Below are 25,473 nucleotides of genomic sequence, written 5' to 3'. Positions count from 1 at the left end.
ATGAAAAGAGTATTTGTTAGTCTCTATCAGATAAACTTTATGACAGGGATTAAGTATTTGCTAGCGCAATGTGTGAAGAGAAAAAAACAAGTGTGTGCGACCTGTGAAACCTAGTCCAGTTACCAGGGAGGGCTGCCAAACTCCTGTAGGTACATTTGTCTGTTACCACCTGAGAGAGAAGAAACATGCTGAGACAGATGTGTGCACAATATCAGAAACATAGGGGCACATCAACTCTAATTTATACCAAAGAAAACACCCAAAATTGTGAATTTCTACCTCATTATCTGAGTATTAGGGTCTTAAGCTCTGCCAGGGGAAGTTTTGGTTGGATATTAGGAAGAATTTTTTACAGAGAGAGTGATCAGACATTGGAATGGGATGCCCAGGGAGACGATGGATTCTACATCCCCGGAGGTTTTTAAGATGAGACTGGATGTGGCACTTAGTGCCATGGTCTAGTAACCATGGCAGTGTTGGATCAAGGGTTGGACTTTATGACATTGAAGATCTTTTCCAACGTGGCTGATTCTATGATTCTGTGATTCTATAATTCTATTTAAAAGGTAGTGTTGAAAATCACCACTCAGAAAGTCTGCATGATGTTCTCACTTCACATCTATACAATCGTCACGAATAAGGTATCCCAGACAGAAGTGATATATATTCAAAACATATCACTTCCCCAGATGTTTAGTCAGAGGATTTCTGAGCAGTTTCAGCAGGAGCTCTTCCCCAAAACTCACCCGCAAGAGGGCTTCAAGGTGTCTTTTTCTGTGACTTCCCATGGCTTCTTCCCCACTGTCCTGAGTTCCCCCAACACCCAATGTGGCTTACCCTCCTCCTTTCCATGTCATTCCAGTGTTGTCAAAAGCATACACTGAAAAAACAATGGCAGTAGAAGTTATTCCCTCCTCATGGAGAGTTACCACTAGGTAAAATAATGAATAAAGCAGTAGGTCAGGATTTCCACTCATGAATTCTATTACGTTCCTCCGTGGTCCACATATCTCAGGTACGCACAACCTTGGATCCATATAAAATGTGAGTGAAAGGGTGATGACTGCAAGCAAAACCTTTAAGAACATAACTACTCAGAAAATCACTTGGCATATGTTTCATTTAGAGAACCCTTTAAAAAGTACTGAAGTCAGTGAGATCAAATAATTATATATAAAAGTAGGAAATTGGGATTTATTACTGGAATCTCTGTAGGATATAAGGTAATACAGTATGTAGTTTCATTTCCTTTCTCCATGGTCATTCCTTTATCATGTTCTTCTGTTCCTTACCAATAACTAAAAATTCAGGGGCATAACTGGTAGCCAGAAAGCTCTGACGAAAAGTCTAAGTTCAAACTTTGCTTATCTGTTTAATTGCCCAGATGCAAAATGCAAGAAGAAAACATTTGTTTGCCTTCTCCTGACTAATAACTAGTCCTGACTGACTAATCTTTATTACATTTACAACGATTCTTCTTTGAGAAGAATTTCTCTTACTTGAAAATTCTGAGTCATCACCCCAATTAGTTAACACCAGTGACTACAACACAGCCTTCTCCTGATGTCATTCAAGGTGTACATAGCTATTTATATATTTTCCAATTATTTCACCTTTAATCTGTTTGGTTTTTTTAAAGAAACCTCATGAAAGATGATATTTCCTTAATTAAAACCTGAACTTTGAAAAAAAAAAAGGTCAAATCAGACTTTGATGCTAAACTGTCCCTGTAGCAAGGGTGCAATATTATATTCTTTTATAATTTTAATTTTAAGCTCTTGTATCTTATTTGAGGGCTTCTTAAATGTCTCCATTTTATTTTAATGCATAATGTTCTTTAAACAAGGCACAAGACAAAAAAATACCAGAACAATATGATAATAAATTGTGACTATACCAAAATGCATAAATAAAAATATTTCAATATTTGTATGGCACAGCTATGATACAGAAAATTCTAGTTAAAGGTGGTACAAAATGCCTAACTCTGTACTTCTGCTGTTAAAATGATCAAGGTAGAAACTCCACAATTCTTAACAGATAAGAGTTTAAATCATTTACTCATTAAAGTTATTCAGAGCCTGCTCTGGGATTTCCACCCTCCCTCCCCGATTTGCATTTCTGTCTCTACTTTGATGACCAAAATCACTTGTCTCTGGAGATCAGATAAAAAGCAATGCTTAAATTAGCAATACTGGAAAAAAAACCAAACAAACCTAAAAACAGAGTAAGGAAAGATAAAATTAAAATGATAAATGCTGTTGTCCAGGTTGAAGTGCAGTATGACCCTTCTTTGACTGTAATGAGGATTCTGTTCTAAAAATTTGCCTTCCTATGCCACCATCCCAACAACTTTATGTTTATTCATAAGTTCTAAAATTTGTGAGGTAAGGAAGCCTTGATATTCATAAAATTGTGAACTTGTGAAATACCAAAGCTAAAATTAAATGCACCTAATATTGCCCAGATATCTTGCAACTTATAGCTTAACTCATAAAAAAGGAGTTTTATATTTCATAGGAAAATATTTTTGTGTTATCATTTTAGAGATTAACCTACATATGTTAAAACTTAAATTCAGGCCTACATATTAACTATCTAAAATTTGATTCTATTCAGTATTCAGGGACTCTTGTCTTCTCCTTAAAATTTCTAAGTAAAATACAATCCAAGCTATTGATTTTGTCCAAAGATCAAGAGTGGTAAAAATTGCAAAAGAAAATTCTCTCCTCCTAATCCTAAATAAAACAAAATAAATTAAATGAAAAAGGGAAAACAAAACAAAACAAAACAAAACAACCAACCACCCAAACAAAAAAACCCCAGTCAAACCTTCATTTTAAATAATCCATGCACAGTCCTTCCCCCATATATACAAACAGACATCATGGTTATCATCTTAACTCACTAAACTAATCATGCCCATATTTTTTTAATGAGCATTAAAATCTTATCCTGTTTTTCATCCATTTTCCTAACTTTTTATTGCATATTTTTTCTCTTCAACAAATTTTATTTTTTTTCCCTGACACCTTCACAAACATGTTTAAAAAGACATACTGTTTTTTAAGGTGAATTTCCTCCAGTTTCCTTGCACACACCCCCTCAACTGTGTTTTGTCAGTTCTGGTAACATATAAGCATTAAGAATCAAGCTCTGCAATGAGTATTTCTTCTCACTTTTCACCATCTTCAAGACTACACCTATAAAACAGAGAAGTGACATTACACGGTGCTTTTATGCACAACAAGTACGGTGCAGAAATACAGAGGGTATGAATCATAAAAAGAGCCACTGCAAAATGTAATAAGCCCAGATGCATCTTTTTTTTCTATTTGATGTCATTTAGATGCCTAACAATGAGATCCATACAAGTGAGCTTATTAGCAAAAAGATGCTATAGCCTGTAAAAAATACCAAAGAGAAAAGTTGTATCCTAGATGCCTTCTTTCTCAGAAATTATTTACTAGGGAAAACAAGTTTGAACCCTTTTCTGTGTCAACAGTTTAAAACTACCTTATTCTGACAAAATGCAGGAGCAAATGATGTTACCACTCTGAATGCCCAGTGGATACACGAGCTACAAATTATTTTGAGTCACTCTTCTGTTATATGGTGGTTGAATGCTTATTTCGTAACTCCTAAGTGAATGCTCTCTCAAGACCATCACTCTCTTGAAAAAAAGAAGGAAGCTGATCTGTTTTATGTAGGATCATTAAATATTCATCAGGCCAAAAAAAAGAGGAAGAGAGAAAAACTACAAAGATTCTGGTGGTTAAAACACGAGAAGGGGATACTCTAAAAAAAGAAAGTATTAAAGCTACATTTGCAACATCTTGTGTGAGTTTTCTACCTACCTCACTGCAAAATGAAAAAAACATAATAGAACCTCTCCTCCAGCCATATTTTGCATGGGATGTAACTCTGAACTCTGAAAATGTCACGGACTGGCTTCCGAAAAAGAATTAGGTATATCTACTTTATGGTTTCTGACAGTGCTTAGGCATTAATTGGCTTCTAGCTGCTCAGCAGTGTAAAGTTCAGATGGTCCTGTGTGCAAGCAGATTGAGGACAGACTTAGCTGACATTTTAGGTGCCCATGGAAAAAAAATTAATAGAATTTTACTTTTTTTAAAGTTTCAGGTAGGTGCTAAGATACTTCATTTGGAATTAGACAAATAAATGCATGTGGATGTCTAACCCTGCACGGCATACCCTCACTTACTGTAGTAGTGCTGAATTTGATTTGTGTCTGATCTGGTTGGGTTCCATAGATATTGCTTCAAGTACCTAGCCAAATTTCAAGAACATTTTGTCTCACATTTATAATGTAGGCCAGCAAAATTTAGGTGCCTATAGATAAGGAATTCTCAGCATTGCTTGAAGAACTTAGTGGTACAGCTCAAGCTGTTAAAAGATATTTGGGAGTCTAAAGACTGACTAGGGTTTTCAAAACCATTTATGTGCCCTGCATTTAGTCATATAAAGAAAAAAAAAAATGAAAACCTACCCACAAGATGCTTGTAAAACTCTCAGTGCCAAGTTACCTTTACACATCTGGCCTGAGAATGTGCTGATGAAAAGCATTCATGAACAAGACCTTACTAATGAGCCTAAAATCTCGACCGTTAATAAGAGCAGTACTGACATGATGCACACTGTGTCCCCAAGTAAGTCAACACTCAAATCATAAAACACATTTGCAGTGTGAGAAGTGCAGCTCGTGTATTCTTTAATATAAGCAGTCTGGACAACAGCAGCACTGGAAATGAACCATTAGGGCATTCCTGCAAGGTAGCTGATGAGTTAGTGTCCCAAAGTCTCTTGTAGTATGCTGCCATAAAACCTGTCCTGTCATCACTGTTACTGTCCCCTTGTGCTAACCAAAGTAAATCGATAAAGGTGGCTAAAATATAAAGCATCCAGATTGCAGTATAGGTATTACTGAACTGCCACAACTTCAGCTCTGTAGTAAATCAGTAGGATGTGCTGGTGCAGTTCTTATCCCTTATCTTTCCTTTAAATCAGCCGTTCAGAGATCTCTTATTGCTGTGCAGTGGCCCAAAGAGAGGATTCCTTCTTTACAACTTGCCAGTTCAATTACTAGTTTCATATGGATTTTGGAATTTAGGGAGCTGATGCCTTGCTGCGATCTTTTGATTCAGGCAGGCAGTCTGACACCTTGGTGCCTTTCAGGTCATTTATGTAAGATTTTCTTCAGAAGGAAAGGCTATAATTTGCTTTTGCTTATTTGTTACAAAGAAAAGCTGATGTAGGAACTGATTATCCAACATTTTATGTTGCAACAATTCCTGGTACACCAGTGTCTGAATCTGGGTTGTGTGAAATAAAAGCAGTTGTTTACTTATGTTCAGTCACTGCCTCTCCCTCCACAAATGTTAATAGTTCCCCTCCTTATTCCCCCACAGGTATTGCAAATAAAACTATCAAAACCAGTACTTTAATATATCATAGTAAAGCTATTTTTTCTATTCAACTAGGGTAAGATCTTTTTTCCCTCCTGCTGAACTAGCAACTGGATGATCCTTTGAAGGCACACAGGACCATCCACTCTTTGAACAGCAAGGCACTTGTCTCAGTGGATTATGCTCAGTGATTATTATTGGTTTAGGACTTAAAACATGTGAACAAAGGATTCATTCAAAATCACTGAAGAATCATGAAAGAATCCTGGGACTATCAAGCATCTGTTGATCACTGTCTGAAAGGGTTTGGTTTGCACTCAGGCATGAGGTGATATGTAGTGAAAGCGGCAAAAAAAGTAGATAAATTTGTAGCTACTGAACCAGAGGAGTAGAAAGTAGGGCTGATAATTTGAGCATCTGTATCTGTATTATCTCTTGTAAGACTATAAATTGTAGGCTTGAGCACTTAAACCTGCCCTTCAGGCACCTTTTTCATCTGAATTCTCTCAAGGCTGTTGAAAATATTGATTACTGTTGCCCTATTGCTAAAAGGACAACAAAAGTAACGGGCTCAGAGAGAAGCAGTGAAATTGATGGAGATATGAAAAGTTTTCCACATAGAACTTTAGAGATTTAATCTGTTTAATTTAGAAAGGAGACAAAAACATGTGGCATGATAAAGTTGTATACAGTAGGTAGGACAATACCAAAGCTAAATTATCTATTCCTACACACTTTTTATCTTCCAGACTGAAAGGTAAAAATGTTAAAAATAGAAAAAGGAAACGTTTTGTAGAATGACCTGAACAGTTTAGGGAATGTACAGTCACTACACTTAACAAAATTGGGATTAGAGAAATATCTGACATGCCTGTGAACCCAAACAACTATCCTTTTTAAGAGTTAAGAAAGCAATAAGTAAATTATGCTTGGATAAAACTTAGTCTCAAATAGATTGTGACATTGTAATCTCCCTAAATATAGGTATAACTTTCCCCTAGCTTCTACTTCTGGACATTTACAGAAACAAGAGGCTAGATAGGCTTCTAAGGTGATGTTCCTACAAAGTGAGAATCCTAGGTGCGTAATTATCTTATGTTTTGCATATGTTAGGATACTCCTTTAGATCAGCACAAATGATAAAATTGATGCTTGTGTACTAAAAGCAATAAACACAAATGGAAGATGATGCTCCAGCTGTAGGTTTCCTGGCCAGGTTATTATTGGATTGTCTGTTGGGACCCATATTATTCTTTACCAATTAGAATCTCTATTCCCAAAACATCATGCCAACCTCAGTGGGAAGACTAGCAGTCAACAAACCTTCCAGTGAAAATCGTCCATTGTTAACATTGTGTAAAAAGATGTGAATGTTTAGCTGAAATTACACCTCTGAGAGTACTAGCAGCAACATTTTCTGTCAATCCTGGTACAGAATGGTGTGTCAGGAAATCCTTGGTTAGAGGTCCCCTTACCTACTACTTGATGCATTCTTATTCCCTCAAGAAGCTACTACTTGCTGTTTCCTTGTCCCTTCAAGACTGTTCCATAGAAATACTCATACCTTAAATGTTTATTCATTAATATCCTTTGAGCTTCTTATGAAAATAGAAGGTCGGTCCTGAGATTTGTTAACAAAAATGACAGCTGTGACAATTTTAATCAAGTCCAAGGCAGTATTAAAAGTGTCAGTTTCTCTCCAGTAGCTCTTGCAATGAAAACTGAACAGTCTGTAAAGCTTTTCCTCTTCCTCTGCTGTCACTCTTTGCTTTCACACCTGCCTGAAGACTCCTCCTCTATTTCCAATCTTTGCCTCTCTAATCCTCCTCAGTGATTTCACATTTACTGCTGGCTTCTGCACAAAAGGTGCTTAGGCATAACTGGTAGGTAAAGATGTCTAGACAGTGGAATTTTACTTTACTGTGATATTTCAGATAGTTTTGGACTTTCACTTCATCTTGCATCATTCCAGAAAAAAAGTATTGCACTCTCCAGAAAACAATACTGGCATTGCCAAGTTTTTAGCAAAGAGAACAGCTTATTTCATTTCCATTGGTCTTCTTCCTATTTAGTTATGACCTGTTTAACTTGCAGACTGACTAGCTTGTCTGGGAACCTGACAACCTTCCTTGTCATCAACTTCATGGAAGAGAAATCAGGGCACAGGCAAACCCACCAAGTTCCCAGCTTCAGAGAAGACTGCCTAGACTATGGGTTCAAAGCCAACGAGTGCTCGGCCTGTCAGGGTGATGAAAAGAATGCTTCTCTTCTAATATGGGAACCACCTGTTTAATTTTCCAATCATCAGCTAACCTGTTGGATGACTCACTAAGCACCCATCTGGTTTTTCATAAGTTTTGAGAGAATTACGTGTTTGCACCTTTCAGTTCTATAGAAACTTAGCAAAAATGTCTCGTGGAAAGGTTTCAATCAGCTCTATCAGGATCCTTGTTGAGCAAAGGCTGGAGGGATGTCAAACTCATGTTCCCACAAGATCTATAATGGTTCCCTAATTAGGAAAAACCTACAGTGTACAGAACAAATATTGGACCGGATTGCCCATAGTCTTCCTTACTACAAATAAGGGGAAACTTTAAGTACCTAGGACTCATTAAATCCAAGGCTGACAGACAGATACACTGACTAATTGGCTGACATTCCATTTAAAGATACTCTAGTATATGCTGTTCGTCATTCTGTAGATATTTTTAGACCTCTGTTTTATGTGGATTTTCTTTTCCTAAGGTATTATTTCTATCTGCAATTTCTTTGCAGTAGATTTTAAGCCTTATGGGATTCCCTAAACAGAGAAAAATATGTCCTTAACAGTATAATTATGTTCAGTGATTTTTTTCTCTTAGCTCTTGTTAAGCCAGATTCTCATGAACACTTTTCTTATCACTCCAGGCCTTCCTAGGATTACATCTAATTTGCCACATGGAGTTATTTCTGCACACAGAATTAAAGCCCTTAATCATATTTGGTTTACTGACTCCCATTTGCTTAGCAGTCTTGAGACTATTTTGCCTTCTGTTTTACCCTCCTCTAGGGCTGATGATGACTTGATTGATTCACACAATCCATCACTGACTGCTTTCTTAAACTAGTTATCTTAGTAGAGAGTATCAGTCATGTCCATGCTTTTATTATTTTGGTTTACTGCAGAGTTTTATACAACAATGGGGAAGAAGAACACTAGACATGCATTACTTTCCATGTAAAATATCCATTAAAAGCCATTTAAATTTTGGCTTGTTAACATTATCTGCAGTGTTTTTATGAGAAGACAGGTAGAACATGATTACTTGTCATAACTGAAGAGCTGCCTCGTGCCATTGAAACTTTGCACTTGTTTCTTCTCTGAAAAATTATAAATAGAACTGAGCTTATATGAAAAAAATAGCTCAGTGGCTGGAAAGCAATTTTAAAGAAAAATTATGTTCATAGATATGCAAGTAGTAGCTTGAAAAGCAGCTTTTATAAAACATATTTAATGTTTACAGTTGCTTAGTGGCTGAGAACATAATACTTTCAAAATATGTTTAGAACGACTTTGTGGCCAAAAAAACAGCTCTTACTCAAAAGATCATTTTGTCATAAGAAAAAAGCAACTTCTTGTTATTTTTTATCATTTACAGCTGATCTGTGGCTCTTGAAACAGCTATCAATATGAGTGTTTTATGTTTACAGGTATTATGTGCCCATATAAAACAATTGTATCTACATCTTTCAATACTACACTTAAATATGCCAATACCTTTTCCTCGGCAACAGTATAATTAACAAAAAAATTAACACGTTATCTCGACAACTCTTTTGTGATATATCTTGAACCTAAAGATGATTATGCAAACAGTAAGACTTCTCCTTATATACTAAAAGAACTAATACTCAACACCATTGAAATTACCAACACACACATTTAGAGCAAACCCAATAGTTTAATTTTAATAATGAAAGTATTGCTTGGTAACCTAACGGAGTAGTCTGCATCAAAAGATATGTGTCATGAAATATAATATTTGATTTATGCTACTCATCCCGAGTAAAGTCGGCATCTGGATAGAAACATAATGATTTTAACTGCTGTGACATGAGCTTTTAACTTTGTCCACACAATCACACACAGAGTCATAGAATGGGTAAAATTGGAAGGGACCACAGTGAGTTATGTGGTCCACCCTCCCTGCTCAAGCAGGGTCATCCCAGAGCACACTGCACAGGATTGCATCCAAATGGTTCCTGAATATCTCCAATGAGTGAGACTCCAAAACCTTTCTGAACAATCCAGTGTGCAGTCACCTCTACAGTAAAGAAGTTATTCCTCATATTCAGGTGGAACTTCCAGTGGATTGGTTTCTGCCTGTTGCCTCATCCTATGGCGTGGCATCACCGAGAAGAGTCTGGCTCCATCCTCTCAACACCCTCCCTTCAGACACTTATATACATAAATAAGGTCCTTTCTCAGTTGACTCTTCTCAAAGCTGAACAGGCCCAGCTCCCTCAGCCTTTCCATGTAAGAGAGATGCTCCATCCCCTTAATTGTCTCTGTAGCCCTCTGCTAGATCCGCTTCAGGAGCTCCATGTCTCTCTTACACTGAGGAACCCAGAACTGGACACAGCACTCCAGATGAGGCCTCACAAGAGCTGAGAAGGGAGGCAGGATCACCTGTCTTACCCTGCAGGTGATGCTCTTCCTAATGCACCCCAAGATACTATTGGCCTCCTTGGGCAGAAGGACACACTACTGGCTCATGATCAGCTTTTTGCCCACCTACATAGAGCTACTTTCCAGCAGGTCAGCCCCCAGCCTGTCCTGGTGCCTGAGGTTATTCTTCTCCAAGTACAGGACTCTGTATTTGTCTTTGCTGAATTTCAGAAGGTTTCATCCTTCCCATGTCTCTGACCTGTTGAGGTCCTTCTGAAGGGCAGCACAGCACTCTGGGGTATCAGCCACTCCTCCCAGTTTTGTGTCAACAGCAAACATGCTGAGGAGGCATCTGACCCTTTATCCAACTATTGATGAAGAGGTTAAACAATGTTGAATCTTGGGGGACATCACTAGTGACAGGCCAACTAGACCTTGTGCCACTGATTACATCCCTCTGGGATCTGCCATTCAGCCTGTTCTCAGTCTACCCCACTGTCTGCTCATCTAATCCGCATCTCCTAAGTTTGCTTATGAGGATGTTGTGAGAGACAGTGACAAAAGCCTTGCTGAAGTCGTGGCAGAAATTATCCACTTGGAGGTTTGAATATACATGAAGTAAGACTCAAATTCTCTACATGAGTTCAGCGCTAATACCGACATTTTGGTACTGTAAAAATACCTATCAGAAGCCAGTTATCCAGTGTTGCCATTTTTTAACAGCCCAGATTTCTCAGACATTTTACTGTGTGCATGTCTGTGTACTCCTGTTTGCCACAGCTTTCATTTTACATAGATTCTCCCAAATTTCTTTGTTCTGCTGACATCATTCAACACCCAGTGTGTATGAAAACAAAATCACAGTATGACAATAATCACAATCCTTTAACCAAGCAAGTCTTGATTCTCCCTTCCTTTTGATCTAAAAAATTTTTTTCTGGTTTGTCTTTTTTTTCCCCAGAGTGAAGCTGCTTAGGATGCCTAGAGATCTATCATAGTGTCAAGAAACACTTTTCTTTCAAAAGCTTTTATTGTCTACCTGTGATATTCTCTCAACATATCAATGTTGGGTTTTTCTTAATTTTTGTTTTGTTTTACATTTTGTGCAATGTCCCATATAAAGGAAAAACACTCTCTGAGAAAAGGTTAAGGAGCCACAACCTGCCCTTCCTTCTTCTCCTTCCTTAAAACTCACCTTTCCATACAGTGGCTAAAAAACTTAGTCTGATGATCAGTGAAGTAGATGTTTCTTTTCACAATTAAAAAAAAAAATCAGAAAGACAAGAGTTGTAATTAAAAAAGCAGTTCTTACTAAGAAACTAGTGAATTCTGATGGGTAAACTGTCATCTGCCATAGCCCCTGGATGGAGTACAGAAAGACAGTGATGGGACATGAATTTTTCTAAAAAGTGGCCTGAGTGACCCAGGCCACCAGGTCTGACCCAGGCAATGGAAAAATTTGTATACTGTAATAACGTACTGAATTAGAGGACATGTGGATATGACCCTGTAAGATGAGGTTCAGTGTGGTTTTGCAGCTCTTCACAAAGCTGCTCTTCACAAAACCTATTAAAACTATTGGGTGCATCAATGAGTACATAGCTCTAGACTACTTGTATAGATTAACAGTATCTAAATTTCAAAAAAGCTTTCAGCAAGGTTCCTAAGCGAAGGCTCTTTAAAAAGAGAAAAAAAGAAAGATTAAGATACAGGAGCCTTTCCTAAAATAATACTCAAATAAAAAGAGAACTCAAACAGTAGGAATAAATTGGCAATCTTTATACGAGAGATCTCACTTGGATCTGAATTCATAGGTTGCCAGTAAAAGAGAATATATGAACAGGTGACAGCTGGACAAAATGAAAGCTTGGCTGCAAAGTGTTACAGGGGAATCTTAACGTAGCGTGTATCTGAGAATATGGAACTTCACATTAAGAAACGCAATGAGGCATGGGGAAAAAGAACTTATCAGAACTTTCACAGAGGTGGGTTGTAGCTCAGTACCCTATTAAGTCTAGGTCTTGAAATCTCTGTGGAAAATCCTCCAAAGTTTTCATCTCAATGATCAACAGCAGACAAAGAAGGAAAATGATCAAAGAGAATAATTAGACAAGAAATAGTGGATTAAAAAACATATTCAATATTTTTTTATCTTGAATATGACATCCAACTCCTATCATAGTATCTAAGGACTTGATAACACCAGAAACAAGCATGGAGACCAGGATGGAGCTGGAGGGGCTGCTGACAGATTATACTGTCAGTTTTCTGTCCATGAGTGTGTGTAATGCCATTCAAAAATATCTCTGGCCTCAATGGATTCCCGAAGTATTATCTTCCTCAACAGCCTGGATATGCTTTTGGAAGTCCTTAAAAATATATCACCAGAAGCCAGGAATCTATATCAAAGGAAGGATCACTCAGTAATTACTCCAATGCCTTATAGTCCTTCCTTCCCTGGTCTCTGCTCACTGTAAGCTTCAGGCTAAACTCAGGCACATGGTACCAAGGTAAGCCAGACCAGAGTGCAGGCTACAACTCACCAGTTCCTCAGGTTAGTTTTCTCTGTGTTGTAATTCTTGCACCTGAAACTACATGGATATATTGAACATATGTTCCATTTGCGGATGTATATATATGCACTTTTGTCAATGTTCAAATATAAGCCAATGTTTAAATAAAATCCAGTGAAGTATTCACTTCAGAAGGAAAACTGACAGAAAATTTATAGAGACTACTTTCACACTGACAGTACCATGGAAAGTAAATCCATAACACTCTTCAGATAGCTGCCTTACACCATGGAGGAACACAGTAAAAATAACTTGATATCAGCTTTCTCTTATCATTGACCATTTTAGTCTGCTGTGGTGATCTGTAGTTTGTAGAGTCCCCTCTAATCAACAAGGAGTTAATCTAGTGGAAAAGTATGAAATGAAATTGCTTAGGAAAGAACATATGGCATCCATATATTATGGAATTGATGGGTTTAGTATACCCATAGCTGGTCTATGTATTAAGCATAGAGAAATAATGGAAAGACCTTAGAAAACAATTAGGAGACAGTGACAGTAGAAGTTATAAATTTGTTGTTAAAATCAGCATATTCAGTGAAAGAAATGTGTAAGAAATGCAAATACATTTCTGCACACATTTTTATGTATAAAAATAAAAAAATGTATAATAATAACTTTCCTTGAATGTGTGCTTAATGCTGCTATGCCCCCATTCTCAGTCATCTGGACTGATAGCTTTAATAAGGGGATAACCTTGGTTTATTTGCATGCTTACGTCAACTATATTGCAACAGAAGCTGGTGCAGCTGCCAGAAGGAACAACACAGTTGATTAAACTATACTTAAGGACAACATATTTTGCTAATACTAATTTACAAATGGGAATATTACTGCCCCAGTTTCAGTTGTCACAGATAAATCCCCATTTCTGATTTGTTCTACATTTTGGAACTTATCAAGAAAATATTTTAAAATAAGGATATTGATAAAACCAATTCAACATCAGAAACACCACCTCCCCCAACATTAGGAGTCCAGCTCTTAAGCTTGTATAAGTCTCTTACTAGGCATAAGATGACAGCATAGCAATCTCTGTTCTTAAAATATTAGTTCTGTGTTGTAATCTCACTCCATCTGCTGAGGTTTTCTGTAGGGAATTTCACATCAATGTCCTTTCCAAAACAAATTCTTCACCATAAAGTATTCTGCACCTCATTTGCTATGTGAGCAATACACTGTCAACTTTGGAGGTACAGATACCTTTCCACAACATGAAAACTGTAACTACTTTGAAAGGATCAGAAAAAACAGAAGTCAGAGATGGGTACAGCAGCCTGCATGTTATGGCAGTATGTAACCAAAGGGCTTTTCAAGAGAAGATCTTTTTTTGTGTGTCTGTGATTGACTTTTCTCTCCATAATGTAAGAGCAGATTACAGTGCATGTATGGAAGGAGCAAGGTTAGCTGGCCATTCAAGCTTTGGCATCAAATAGATTTGCATCCTGGCTTGTAGTGAGTAACCACCCTTTTAACATTTTTTCTTGAGAACATATGAAGCAATTTGGTTCCCAGTAAGGAATGTACCACTAAGTAAAAATAGCAGTCCTAAAATTATCTCTTCAGAAAAAAACTAAAAGATATGCATTACCGCTATCTTTTTTAAGGAGTGCTATTGATTGAAAGGAAAAACAAACTAACTCTGGAGTGCAGAAACTGTAGAAGAAACTTCAATCTGTCTACAATGTAAATTTGAAGGGAAAAAGTAAATTTCCACCTACAACACGTGTGGAAAGTAACACAAGTTCTAAGAAAATCTACCATGAAAAATTTGGATATGACAGATGTGTCTAAATAATATATATGTGCAGAAAACCAGATCTCGAGATTGCTACAAATTTTCATCCTTTTGCACCTTTTCCAGTAAAAAATCACCGAGGTCCAGGATAAAGTTGATGCACAATTTTACTATAATTCTGTATCTATGTTATGTCATTGTTTCAGCCATCCCAGACTCAGCAACAGCAATTATAATGAAGTCCAGAGAATCACAGAACTGAGAACCATGTAGCCATGAAAATTTCTAAGGTGTGTAAGGGCTCTGAAAAACACTTTTCTTCCCAAGACTTCCCAGTCCCATACAATCTTCTGTTATGGCTGCAGACCGTTTTATCTCAAGGATAATTTATACCGTTCCCTTTATTTCATTGTCCAAACTGAATATATACTGTGTGTTTACACTGGATGTATGATTTTATTAGCTACTTCTCAGCACCTCTATTCCCCTTTCAGCATAAACTCTGGCATCCATATTTTGCTCCTTATTATCAATAACCTTGGGATAAAGTCTCAAACTGAGAAAAACTTTGCAAATGTTATATAACAATAAAAGACAGTAAGTCACTAGTCACAAAAGCTCATCAGGCTCATATAACTGACTAGTAAGGGTTGAAAAAGTCATGTTGCAGTGCATTTCCCACAATGAAAACAGCACTCATGCAGTTCATAATCAATAATATTGTGAAACTATAGTAAATGAAGTTTAGGACATTTGATAATTGAAAAGTGGTAACTAGAAAATTAAAATGGAAAAAAAAATTATGAGAGAAAGGGTTTATCAGGATTTTTGCTTAAGCCAAGATGACCATATGCTGTACCAGCTGAAAAATCAAAGAGATTTTCAATGTCAGCCTCAGGTACTGGTAGGTTTAAGCATCTCTATAGGTGCAACTAAATAGTACTGATGATAGAGAGCAGTAGTTTTAGATCCTCTGAGGAATCTGTGCTTGCATTAGAAAGTAAAAGCATTGATAAGAAAGAACAAGAGAGTGGAAAGACCTACACTGGAGAAGGCACAATCTTCTGACACATTACAGGCAACAGAAGGCACTTCTGGATATTTTTACTGCAAGACAATCTAGCAGCAAAAAATTTTATCTGCTTTAGTAGCCACTATTTGAAGTTTAGGCTTCCACTTAGGGCACTCTTTTCTTGCCTTGCCTTTTCTGATCAATTTTCATCCATCTTTTAATTGTTTTTATAGAGGAAAATAACATCTGTTATGAATAAATCTTCTAGATATAGTGAATGTTACTGAATAAAGTGAAGATCAAGAAGATCCACTTTTGCCATGACATCTACTTCTGTTTTTCCAAAGGAGAGTAAATTGGAAAGCAATTGTTTTAAAACATTGTATGCATGACACAGCATGCTCAATTGTATCTCATTTAGTCATGCAACTCCCCATCCATGTAAAAGTCACAATGTTTGGCAAACCTTAAAGAGTGTTTCCCATGAAATAAAGGCCCTATTAGCATTTAATCTTCTACTGCACTATTAGCATTTAATCTTCTACTGCACACATGTATTTAAGAAAATAAGAAAGGAAGATAGAGGGAGAACATCAGACTGAAAGAATGAATGCATGCACTGTGTTCCGCTGTATAAACAGCATCACTCATTTTTATTTTGCTCAGATCTCTCTGATCAAGTTTTAAAAACAATTTAACAACCAACCATACACTCACTGGTGAAAAAAATTTTATTCTGACATACATCAAAATATAACAAATATTTTTCATCTATAAATAATAGAACCGTAAGTAATATTATTATGCATCTCTATAGGGTAAACAATATAGGGAATCTATAGACAAACTGTAGTGCACTAGTCTCTACAGTTGTATAAGACTAACATGATCATCCCTACATGTCCACTCACATCTCACTTTATCACATTATACCATACCTTACCACAGATTTTAAAATAGTACCTCTTTAATTCTGTTTAGCAACTTGTGTAGACAGCCAGTTGCCTCTCAGATTGACTTTGAAAACATCAACATTCGAGCTTCATAGCTGAAGGGGAACAGTATCCCTCCGCCATTTCAGACTCAGAAAACTTCCAAAACTGTTAGCAACTATAGGGAGTATTAAATGACTAGTACTGGCTTGTGAAGTACTGGGAAAAGACAGTTTAGGAGAGAAAATGGCAATAAGCTGGAACTAGCACTGGGAAGTTAACATTAGGAAGTTAAAGGACTCCCAGTGGAGAACAAATTAATTTCTGGTGTCTGCAGGGAAACCCAAAATGCCATCTGGCAGCAGGACACAAGCAGTGTGCTTATGTTGCAAACACGCTTCTCAGGACCACTGCAGAATCAGCCATCAGGCAGAGACCCAAAGGACCCATTAATTCTATTCTCCTGCTCCAAAGCAGTATTGATGCTCTTTACATCATTCCTGGCAAATATCTATCACATTATGAAAATTCTTCAAGCAAAAACCTATTCCAGTGCTTCAGTATCCTCACTAATTTCTTTAGAGAGAAAATTATTCTCTCTTCTGTACACTAGGTTTTTGAAAACTTACCATGTTCCCAGGCAATCTTTTTTTTTTTTTTAAACTTAAGAATCTGGTGTACTAAAGATTTTCTTGGACATTAGGTTTTTGTCATCTTGAGTCAGTCTTGCAGACTCCCATTCTTGCATTGTGAACGAGGTGAGGACAATCGTTACTTTCAGCATGCACAGTATAGCAGGACTTAAAGAATTGTCCCCTAATGAATAATTAGGAGATCATGCAAGTGCTGTAGGAGTTCAACAGCCACAAAGACAAGACAGTTAAATGACATGATGCTGTACAAAAATTAATCTAATTCTGTACAGTAAACAGTTAATTTAAACAAAGAAGAGGGGGGAACACACCTAAGTATGTGACATAAAAGGTTTGGGGGTACGGAGAACCCCTAGACTACAGCATAACTTCCTTGACTATCTCTTTCTATACTCCTCCTGTCCTCAGAGACTTAAAGTTATCCGCAGTCATTTTGGAGGAGAGTAAGTTTATAAATCAGCAAACAAAACTAAAAGAAAACTCTAATCCGTATATTTATAAACAAGAGCATTAGAAACATCCCTAATAATAAGTTTTAGAAGGTATATTTTTATTTCATCCTTATCTTTCTTTCCTCAGCGTGAAATGTGCATTGAGACAATTAAATAATATGCAATTAGTTATCAGGTGTTTAAAGCTTCTTACTCACCCACTGGAGACATTTCTGGGACACTGGCAACATAAGGCCCATCCAGAAACCTTGGCTCATTATCATTAATGTCCTGCACTTTGATGATGAACTCAGATTCAGGCTCTAGTGGTTTCTTGGTGTCAACATCCACAGCCTGAGCCCGGAGTGTGTAGAAAGGTTTTTCTTCTCGATCTAGGCTCCTTATGGCATGAATGTCTCCTGTGGTCTCATCAATAGTAAAAACCGTGCCAGCACCATCTCCTGAAAGGGTATATTTAACAGTGCCGACTCCCTTGTCCAAGTCAGAATGAAGCTTGAGAACAAAAGGAAAAATGAAAGGGAGGAAAAGAACATTAATGACTTTTCCTAGGTTGGAAGGCAACTGTCATTTTATTTTTTTTCTCTTATATAATATAAGGTGTTAGAGGAACCAATTTCATAAGTTTTTAGCTTCCTCTAAGTGCATGCTAAAAATGTGGGTAGCATATTATCTAAGATTTTTACCCCCATCTCGAATATTACAGACAGTGGTTCAGCAACTAAAACTGCAATGAAGCAAGACTTCAGATTTCTTACAAACTGAAATGTAAGACTAAGGATGGAAAACCACATACAACCACATCAAGCAAATGTGAGATGACATAAGAGAGTGTCAAAAGCTTTCACAGGCATTTGGCTTTCAGAGAAGTAGAACTGAAATACCTAATTTTTATTTCAAGAGCAAGAGCTGGATGGAATCCAAAAGTCACAGTAAAATTTGGTTTAAAAAAAGAAAATATACACCTCATAATTACAGTAAATCCTAAACAGAACTAAAAATACTCTTTTACACACATATTTCATCACTTGCTTCTGTCCTTTCTGAGATAGTCACGTTGCAGACTGTGTGAAGCTAGGAGTTTGTTGCTCATTGGAAGAATACAGAACTCATTCTTTTCTGTCTTAATTAATCTATTTCTGCCTTAAATACCAACACACACATTTTCCTGGTTATTAGTAGGATAAATCTCTATTTCTAATTTGAAAAAAAATACACGTTTGAATAGAACTTCTTGGACATTTTTGTCCCTTTCATCAGTGTCTACATTACAATAATGTGGCCTTAAACTTTATTTTAAATGCAGGAATTTTTAGAATCCAAACACAGTACGATGAACTTCTTTCTCAGATCTGCTTCATACTCATCCTTTAAATACATCTAAAATCTTTGAATAGATACTCAAGGTTACATCATTGATGCTAAAATAGTTTTTAAAATATTTGCCCCTTTGTCCCATCTAATGAGGACTAAAAAGATCTGCTATAATGGAGACCAGTTGGAATGGAGTTTTCAAGAGTGAATTCCCTTAAGCAGAATTGTAAAGTGATTATGGATATAGACTTTATTTACATGATGTACTGCTCAAGGTGAAACACAATAGAGGAAACGTGGGACATGAAAGAGATTATGTAGAAAATGAATTACTGAGAAGCTAAATGGTTTTGGTAATGGGGCAAGAAGCTAAGCTACAGAGAAAGAGGTAAAGGCAATTATTAACATTTATAGCTATTGACTTGAGATTGAAAATAGGTCCTTGTGACCGTGGAAGAGGTCATGGCTTGTGGTACAGAGCAAACACGAATATAGTTTCTTCTTTGTCTACTTTTTCATCTCATTATTCTTGCTCAGTGAATATACAAGATTCTGATCTTTCATCTAGCTGCCCCCCATGTGTGATTTTAAATTATCTCTCCAGTCCAAAGTAAAGCATTTTGCTTCTGAGGTGTTAAGTATTTCCTTGCTAGCAAAATGAAAAGATAATGCAGTCTGAGATAATAATTGTCTGTTTCTTCCTCATCATTTTAATTTAGGTGGCTCAAAACTTCCTACTGTTTTATTATACCTTGCTCAGTAAAGACTTGGTATTTTCTCCATTATCATATACAGACTTACAGACATATATAGAGTGAAATAAAGATATAAAAATGATTATGAAAAAGCTCAAAGAAAAAACTTTTTAGAGTGAACTTTAGAACTTTACAGAGCGACCCACACAATTGTTTTATTTATGTCTCTTTATTAAATAAAATTTATTTGAGCTTCATTGTGAAGACTACCTTGATTCATACTCCTGGAAGAAAGAATAACACAAAGCAAAAGAAAATGATTTCAAAGAGGAATTTGGAAACAGGGAAGGATGACAAGATTATTGTCTCTACTCCCATCTCCTGTCATCAGATTTGGTACTAAAGCTGAGATGGTTGAGCGTTTTTCTGATTGCCAGCTGTAGGTTTTTTGTTCAACTAGTAACAAATCAGGCTGCACTGGATGTTTTATCTGAGCCCTTGGATTATACTAGAAACAATTATAGTTGCTTTCCCTAGCTGGGGAAAAAGGTAAAAAGTGTAACAAAAAACAGGTAAAGCAAGGGCTCTCAAGACAAAGGAAGAGTGACATACAGAGACAAGCCTAAACATATCTTTTTTTTTTTTTCAAATGTATTGGAGATAAAAAGCTTTTTAACTGGCAAGATTAGCAATTCTACAGTTACAGATGTGTTTACTGGGCTTCACAAGCATCACTCAGCTAGTATAACCTAGGAACCATTCGACTTATTTGAGCAGAGCTGTTTTGCTCTGCATTATCTGGGATCTGTCATGTTCTATTTATTATCATGCTAATCTGACAATTTTTATACAGGCTTCCTAAGTATTACTGCTGGACAATGGACAAATGCATGCTATTTGTAACCCACACTGAGTTATGTAATTTGTAGGGCAATTCAACATTACAAAGTGTCTAATTACTGTAGGGGAATAGCTGATTGATTTAATTTAAAATGAATTAAATTATCCAACAATAAAAGGCATGGAAAACTGAGATTCAGATGCAAGGATGGAGAGCAAGGAACTAACATTAGGTATACTTATACAACACTAGAAAACAATCCTGACTTTCAATGCCTGAAATATTCTAGAAAGCAGGTTAGGTTAGAGAAGTGCTTGCTATTGTCTCTTTGATTTATGTGCCACAAGCACTGGAAGAAAAGGCTTTTATTTTTTGTACTGAAAGACACACAGAAGATTTGTGAGAGACTAGATTTTTTGACACTGTGTCCTGCAGTAGCTTTAGTTTTGTATCCCATTTATCCTTCTTGTTTGAACTTATTTTCTGATTCTTGGTCTTTGCTATTTGAGCAAAACTACAGGGCAAGAGAACAAGTGCTCAATTCTAACCTACTCCCCTCCCCACAGTCTGTTTACATTTCAGAATCACATGAATTTACTGCAACAAGGTTGTATAAATGATTGTATTCAGACAGATTTTCTTAATTTTATATTTTCCCTATAAATCCTCGATATTAAAAATGCAGCAAAGATTTGGAAATGTGAGGGAATAGTTTCCACTTTTGCTGAAAACTATACTGTTATTCTCACTAAGTAAAACAGAGTTTAGTGTCAGATATTTGGGCAAATCTGCTGCAAGTGTAAAATTAGTAACTCCTTGCAGCAAACTTTGTTAGTGCAGAAAATCATGAATATTTTTCTGTGATGGCAGAAAAAGATGTATCATTCCATAATTCTTGCTAATGTGTGCAAACAATAACACATATGGCAAAGAGATGACTGATTAAAAAAAATAAAGTATGAATAATAGAATGGATACTATTGTGAAATACATCGCATAAATCTATGCAAAAATTATGACAGTGTTTTTAAATTATATCCAATACCAGATGTCAAATTGAGTCAGTCTACAAGTCCATGGGATCTAGCAATCTGCTTTACCCTATAACAAGATGAAAGCTAGTTTGCTTCAGAGGGAATGAAAAGTTGGTAACAATTTGCTGCTAGCACATCTGGGAGGAACTATTTATTCAATTTTTCTGACAATTATGTCCAGTTCTTACCAAGAAGTATGACTGTATTTTAGCAATAAATTAAGGTCTTACTGCTTCACTAACTCAGTTTTATAAGTTCTGTGTCACTTAAAAAAATCATACAGCCGCACAAATGATTTGATGTTACATATGAAACCACATGAAAGACCAAGAAATGCATTAAATAATGTACTTCAAGAATTGCTTTATATTCCTAGGTAAATTCAACATGGCAGGAGTATGGATCAGATGTACTTGTTCCTCAGTATCCTGAGGTGCTGATTTGCTCCTCAATGTCTTATGCCTCTGATCCTCAACTGTTCACCTTCTCTTTTCTTACACGTCAATGACTTGCATTAATACACTTACAATGATTTGGAAAGTCAAATGTGTAAATGCATATACACAGGTAGAGCAATCAGAATCAAAAGAAACTTAACAAATTGCAAGATAGTCTAGCCTTAAAATGAAGCAATTGCTATACCCCTATAGAGAATGCAAGAACAAGGGCTGTGACATCCATTAGGATTGCTGTGATCTTAATTTCACACCAATACGGACATTGAATAGTTGTTGTATGAATTGACTTCTTCCCTTTCTGTAGAGAATGAAGTAAAAAAGTTTTAAATGTCAAGGAGTGTTTGACATTCCTAAATTGATATATTCATCCTGTGATATACTCAGATTCTAGGTCTTATTCCACTGCCAATTTCACAAGCTGAAAAAAAAAATTCACTGTCCCATTTATTTGTTGCTAGTAAAACAATTTAAATGCTATATTGCAATGCATATCCGGACTGAAAAAATACTAAACGTTCTGGGATATTAACCCTTCCTTTCCTGCACAACAGTATTAATTATCCATCCCACATCTGTTATTTTAACATAATTTTCTTTATACAATACATTTTAGGACCTTATTCCACTATTTATTCTTCCTATATCTACTTCTCCACATGTCCATTTATTCCGTAGCCACCAGCTCCTCCCTCTGCCCTTCCTTGGGTAAGATGTACAATGAAAACTATTTAAGAAATCTAAAACAACCATTCAACTCTAGTATTACCTAAGACTGCAAACACAGAATGATGTCCTGAATTGAGGAATGGAAAAAAGGTAGGTATAGTAAACATAGACACGAACACACCTATTTTGGCAGACCTCAAATGCAAAAGTCTGTGTTGGAACAGGGATACCCACTACAGGAGCGAAGAGTGTAAATGAGTCTAGAGAAATCTTTGAGATTAACCATTTGAGCAGACTTTCTATTTGGAAGATTGCACTTCTAAAATATAATTATTCCACAGATATTTTCTATTGACAAGAACTCTATGGTCTACAGAGATTTCAAAGTTTCTTTTAAAAATTGATAATTAGAATCTAATGTACTGCTTTTATACAAGTGTATTTATTCCTTCCCTCTAAAAATACATAAACCCTGAAATTTTCCACAAAATAAAAGGGGCGGGGGGTGCCAGAGACTTTAATTCAAGAATATTGAGGAAGAAAAACAGCAGTGCTAATCAAATTTCAGTAAAGTAGGTTTTCTTTCTTCTCCTCTCCATCACAGACATATCCACCTTCAGAGGACAATTAGAGACAACGGGAAATCTTCTCACAACAGAGACAGTGCAAATGTTTCCTGATCCTAAAATTTGGATAACCTAGGGCATCTTCTGAATAGTCAGTTAACATGCATTAGTCAGACTAAAGCCCTAAAGCTTGTGTTGAGAGGAGTTAGGATACTACTACAAAATGGTTTGGATGAATGACAATCTGCAAAATAGATATATGGAAACAAGGAGCAATTAAAATCAAAGAATCATATAATCATTTAGATTGGAAAAGACCTTTATGATAGCTGAGTCCCAGTGCAAAATGATGAGGTAAAAGAAAGGTGAACAAAAGGAGAAAAGAATTACTTTTTTTTAAAGGTCATTTGGAAAAGAAGGTTTTGTTTCCTTTTAAAGTTGAAAATTATTTGCAATAGGAAGAGGTGTCTTTGTACTAGCTTTGTACAGGGCTTTTATAAGAGACTTCCATCTGTGAGCAGACTTTCTTAGTGCTATGAGAATTTCAAAAGACAATTAAAGATGCCAATTAAAGGATGTGTGTATATATATATGTACATATATATACCAAAAATTTAAGAAAAGTATTTGAATTACTAAGCAGTGCATATCTTATTATCATGACTAATTTTCTTGGGGGTGTATTTCTATGTTCTTTTTTTGTTTAGTAAAATATGTGCTTCCAAGAATTGGCATTCTTCTGACTAATTTTTACAAAAATAGTAAAAACCAACATGGTTCTGCATTTTAAAGTCTCTTTCTGTCCAAATTAGATTAGAATACAATCTTATTCAAGAAGAATTAAATAAAAATAATTTATACTCTTTTTCTAATGATTCCTATTTGGTAAATAAAGTTGAACTTTCTTTAAATTAAAACACTAATTATCCAATTAAGTAAAACGTTATCTCCTTATGTCATGGGGATTTAGTTTAAGCATACTAAGTCAGACCACACTTTTCCAATAATAAGTGTGGTTGTCAGTTAGTAAGTTGATGGCAAGAAAGTCATTAGCAAGGAATAAAAGCAGTACCTGACCTGGTCAGTTCAGATGAATCCTCATCCCTATGAACATCACTCACTTGAGCGATCAGGGATTGTTCTTTTTCTAATTTTGCTCTGCAATAATATTTTTATTGCATTCTGTGGAATTTATTAATAACACTTGTAAAATCACAGTAAAAAAAAATCTTTTATGAAATGTCACAGACAGAAAAATATTGATAAAAGAGAAAATTTATGCACTAATAAAATATTGAAATAATAAAATTTATCAATAATATTGTAAGATAATTTAATTATGCAAGTAATTATATATGTAAATTACAAGTTGTATATATTTCAGATTATTATTTTTACATCATCATTTCAGTTGGAGATGATGCGTCTGTGTTCTGGTCCTCTCAGACTTTAATGTAAGAATGACTATTGGAAGTAATTTTTTAATTAAAGTATTCTCGCTGAAATCCATGTTACAATGTGCTCTGTGTACATTGTAACAATGTATGATTATATTGATAACTTTAAGTCCACATTTATGTTGAACATCATTTGGGAGAAATTTTTTGCAGAATGATAGCAGCTGATGGGACCATGAATATAGTAAAGTAACATAATCACATGTTCCAACAATAAATTCCACTATTGGCCATTAGACAGCAATAGGAGACAAAATTTGAGGAAATTTATCAACTTCCAATTTCTTCTTTGTCCAGTGTAATCTTATCCATCCTACTGAAGCAATATGAGCTACAATGGAATGCGCAGCTGCTGATGTCAGCTCAGTGGAAAATGATTTCACCATCTCATCAAATTTTTATAAGTTCAGGATTTTTCAAAATATTTAACAGGAACAGAGTAAGGGATTGAATTTGAAACCCTCACACTCCAAAAACCTTGATGTATCAGATGAGAAAAGTGGTTGTGCCACGTATCCTCATTCATAGGTGTGGCTTTTCTTTTCCCTGCTGTGCACCTGAAATCTATGGTAAACAATCCTCTGTTTTGAAGGAGCCTGTGGAAGACATCACCTGTTACAAATGGATGCATTTCAGTTGGCACCAGTAGAGCCAATTTGATTTACACCTGTGAAAACACTGGCACTCCCTCTGTACCAATGCCTGGCTGGAGTCCCGGTGGCTAAGTGATAGCATAATGTTGATGCCCAAAACTGAGAAATGAGGGAAGGGCTTTTGCCACAAACAGGGGTCTGGGGAAAAAAAATCATCACAGCTTTAGACAGGAGATAGTTGTATTCCTATTCAAGGCATTGTATTCCTATTTTTCTTGAACACTAAATGAAGACAACATTACAATCAAATTCTACACACTTGTTATTTAATTGTGCAAGATCTGAAAAATGCTTAATGGAATTGCTGCAGTCAATTAAAATTGTAAGTGTGAAGGGGTGGTGATCTTTTTGGGAAGTA

The 25,473-nt window shown here is 36.0% G+C and overlaps 1 protein-coding gene across 6 annotated transcripts in view; it reads right to left on the bottom strand.

The window, feature by feature from the left end:
• CDH12 (cadherin 12) overlaps positions 1 to 25,473 on the bottom strand; it is a 528,112-nt gene that overhangs the window by 102,629 nt on the left and 400,010 nt on the right. For all 6 annotated transcript variants that reach the window (XM_051799389.1, XM_051799387.1, XM_051799393.1 and 3 more), the window contains one exon: positions 17,632 to 17,926. In XM_051799389.1, the coding sequence (XP_051655349.1) occupies positions 17,632 to 17,926 (295 nt within the window). The remainder of the gene's footprint in view (positions 1 to 17,631; positions 17,927 to 25,473) is intronic.

Source organism: Manacus candei, unplaced genomic scaffold, assembly GCF_025592945.1.
Source record: "Manacus candei isolate 608988 ecotype Guabito, Panama unplaced genomic scaffold, ASM2559294v1 h1tg000049l, whole genome shotgun sequence".
In the NCBI taxonomy this organism is placed as follows: Eukaryota; Metazoa; Chordata; class Aves; order Passeriformes; family Pipridae; genus Manacus; species Manacus candei.
This window is presented reverse-complemented; position numbering and strand designations above follow the sequence as displayed.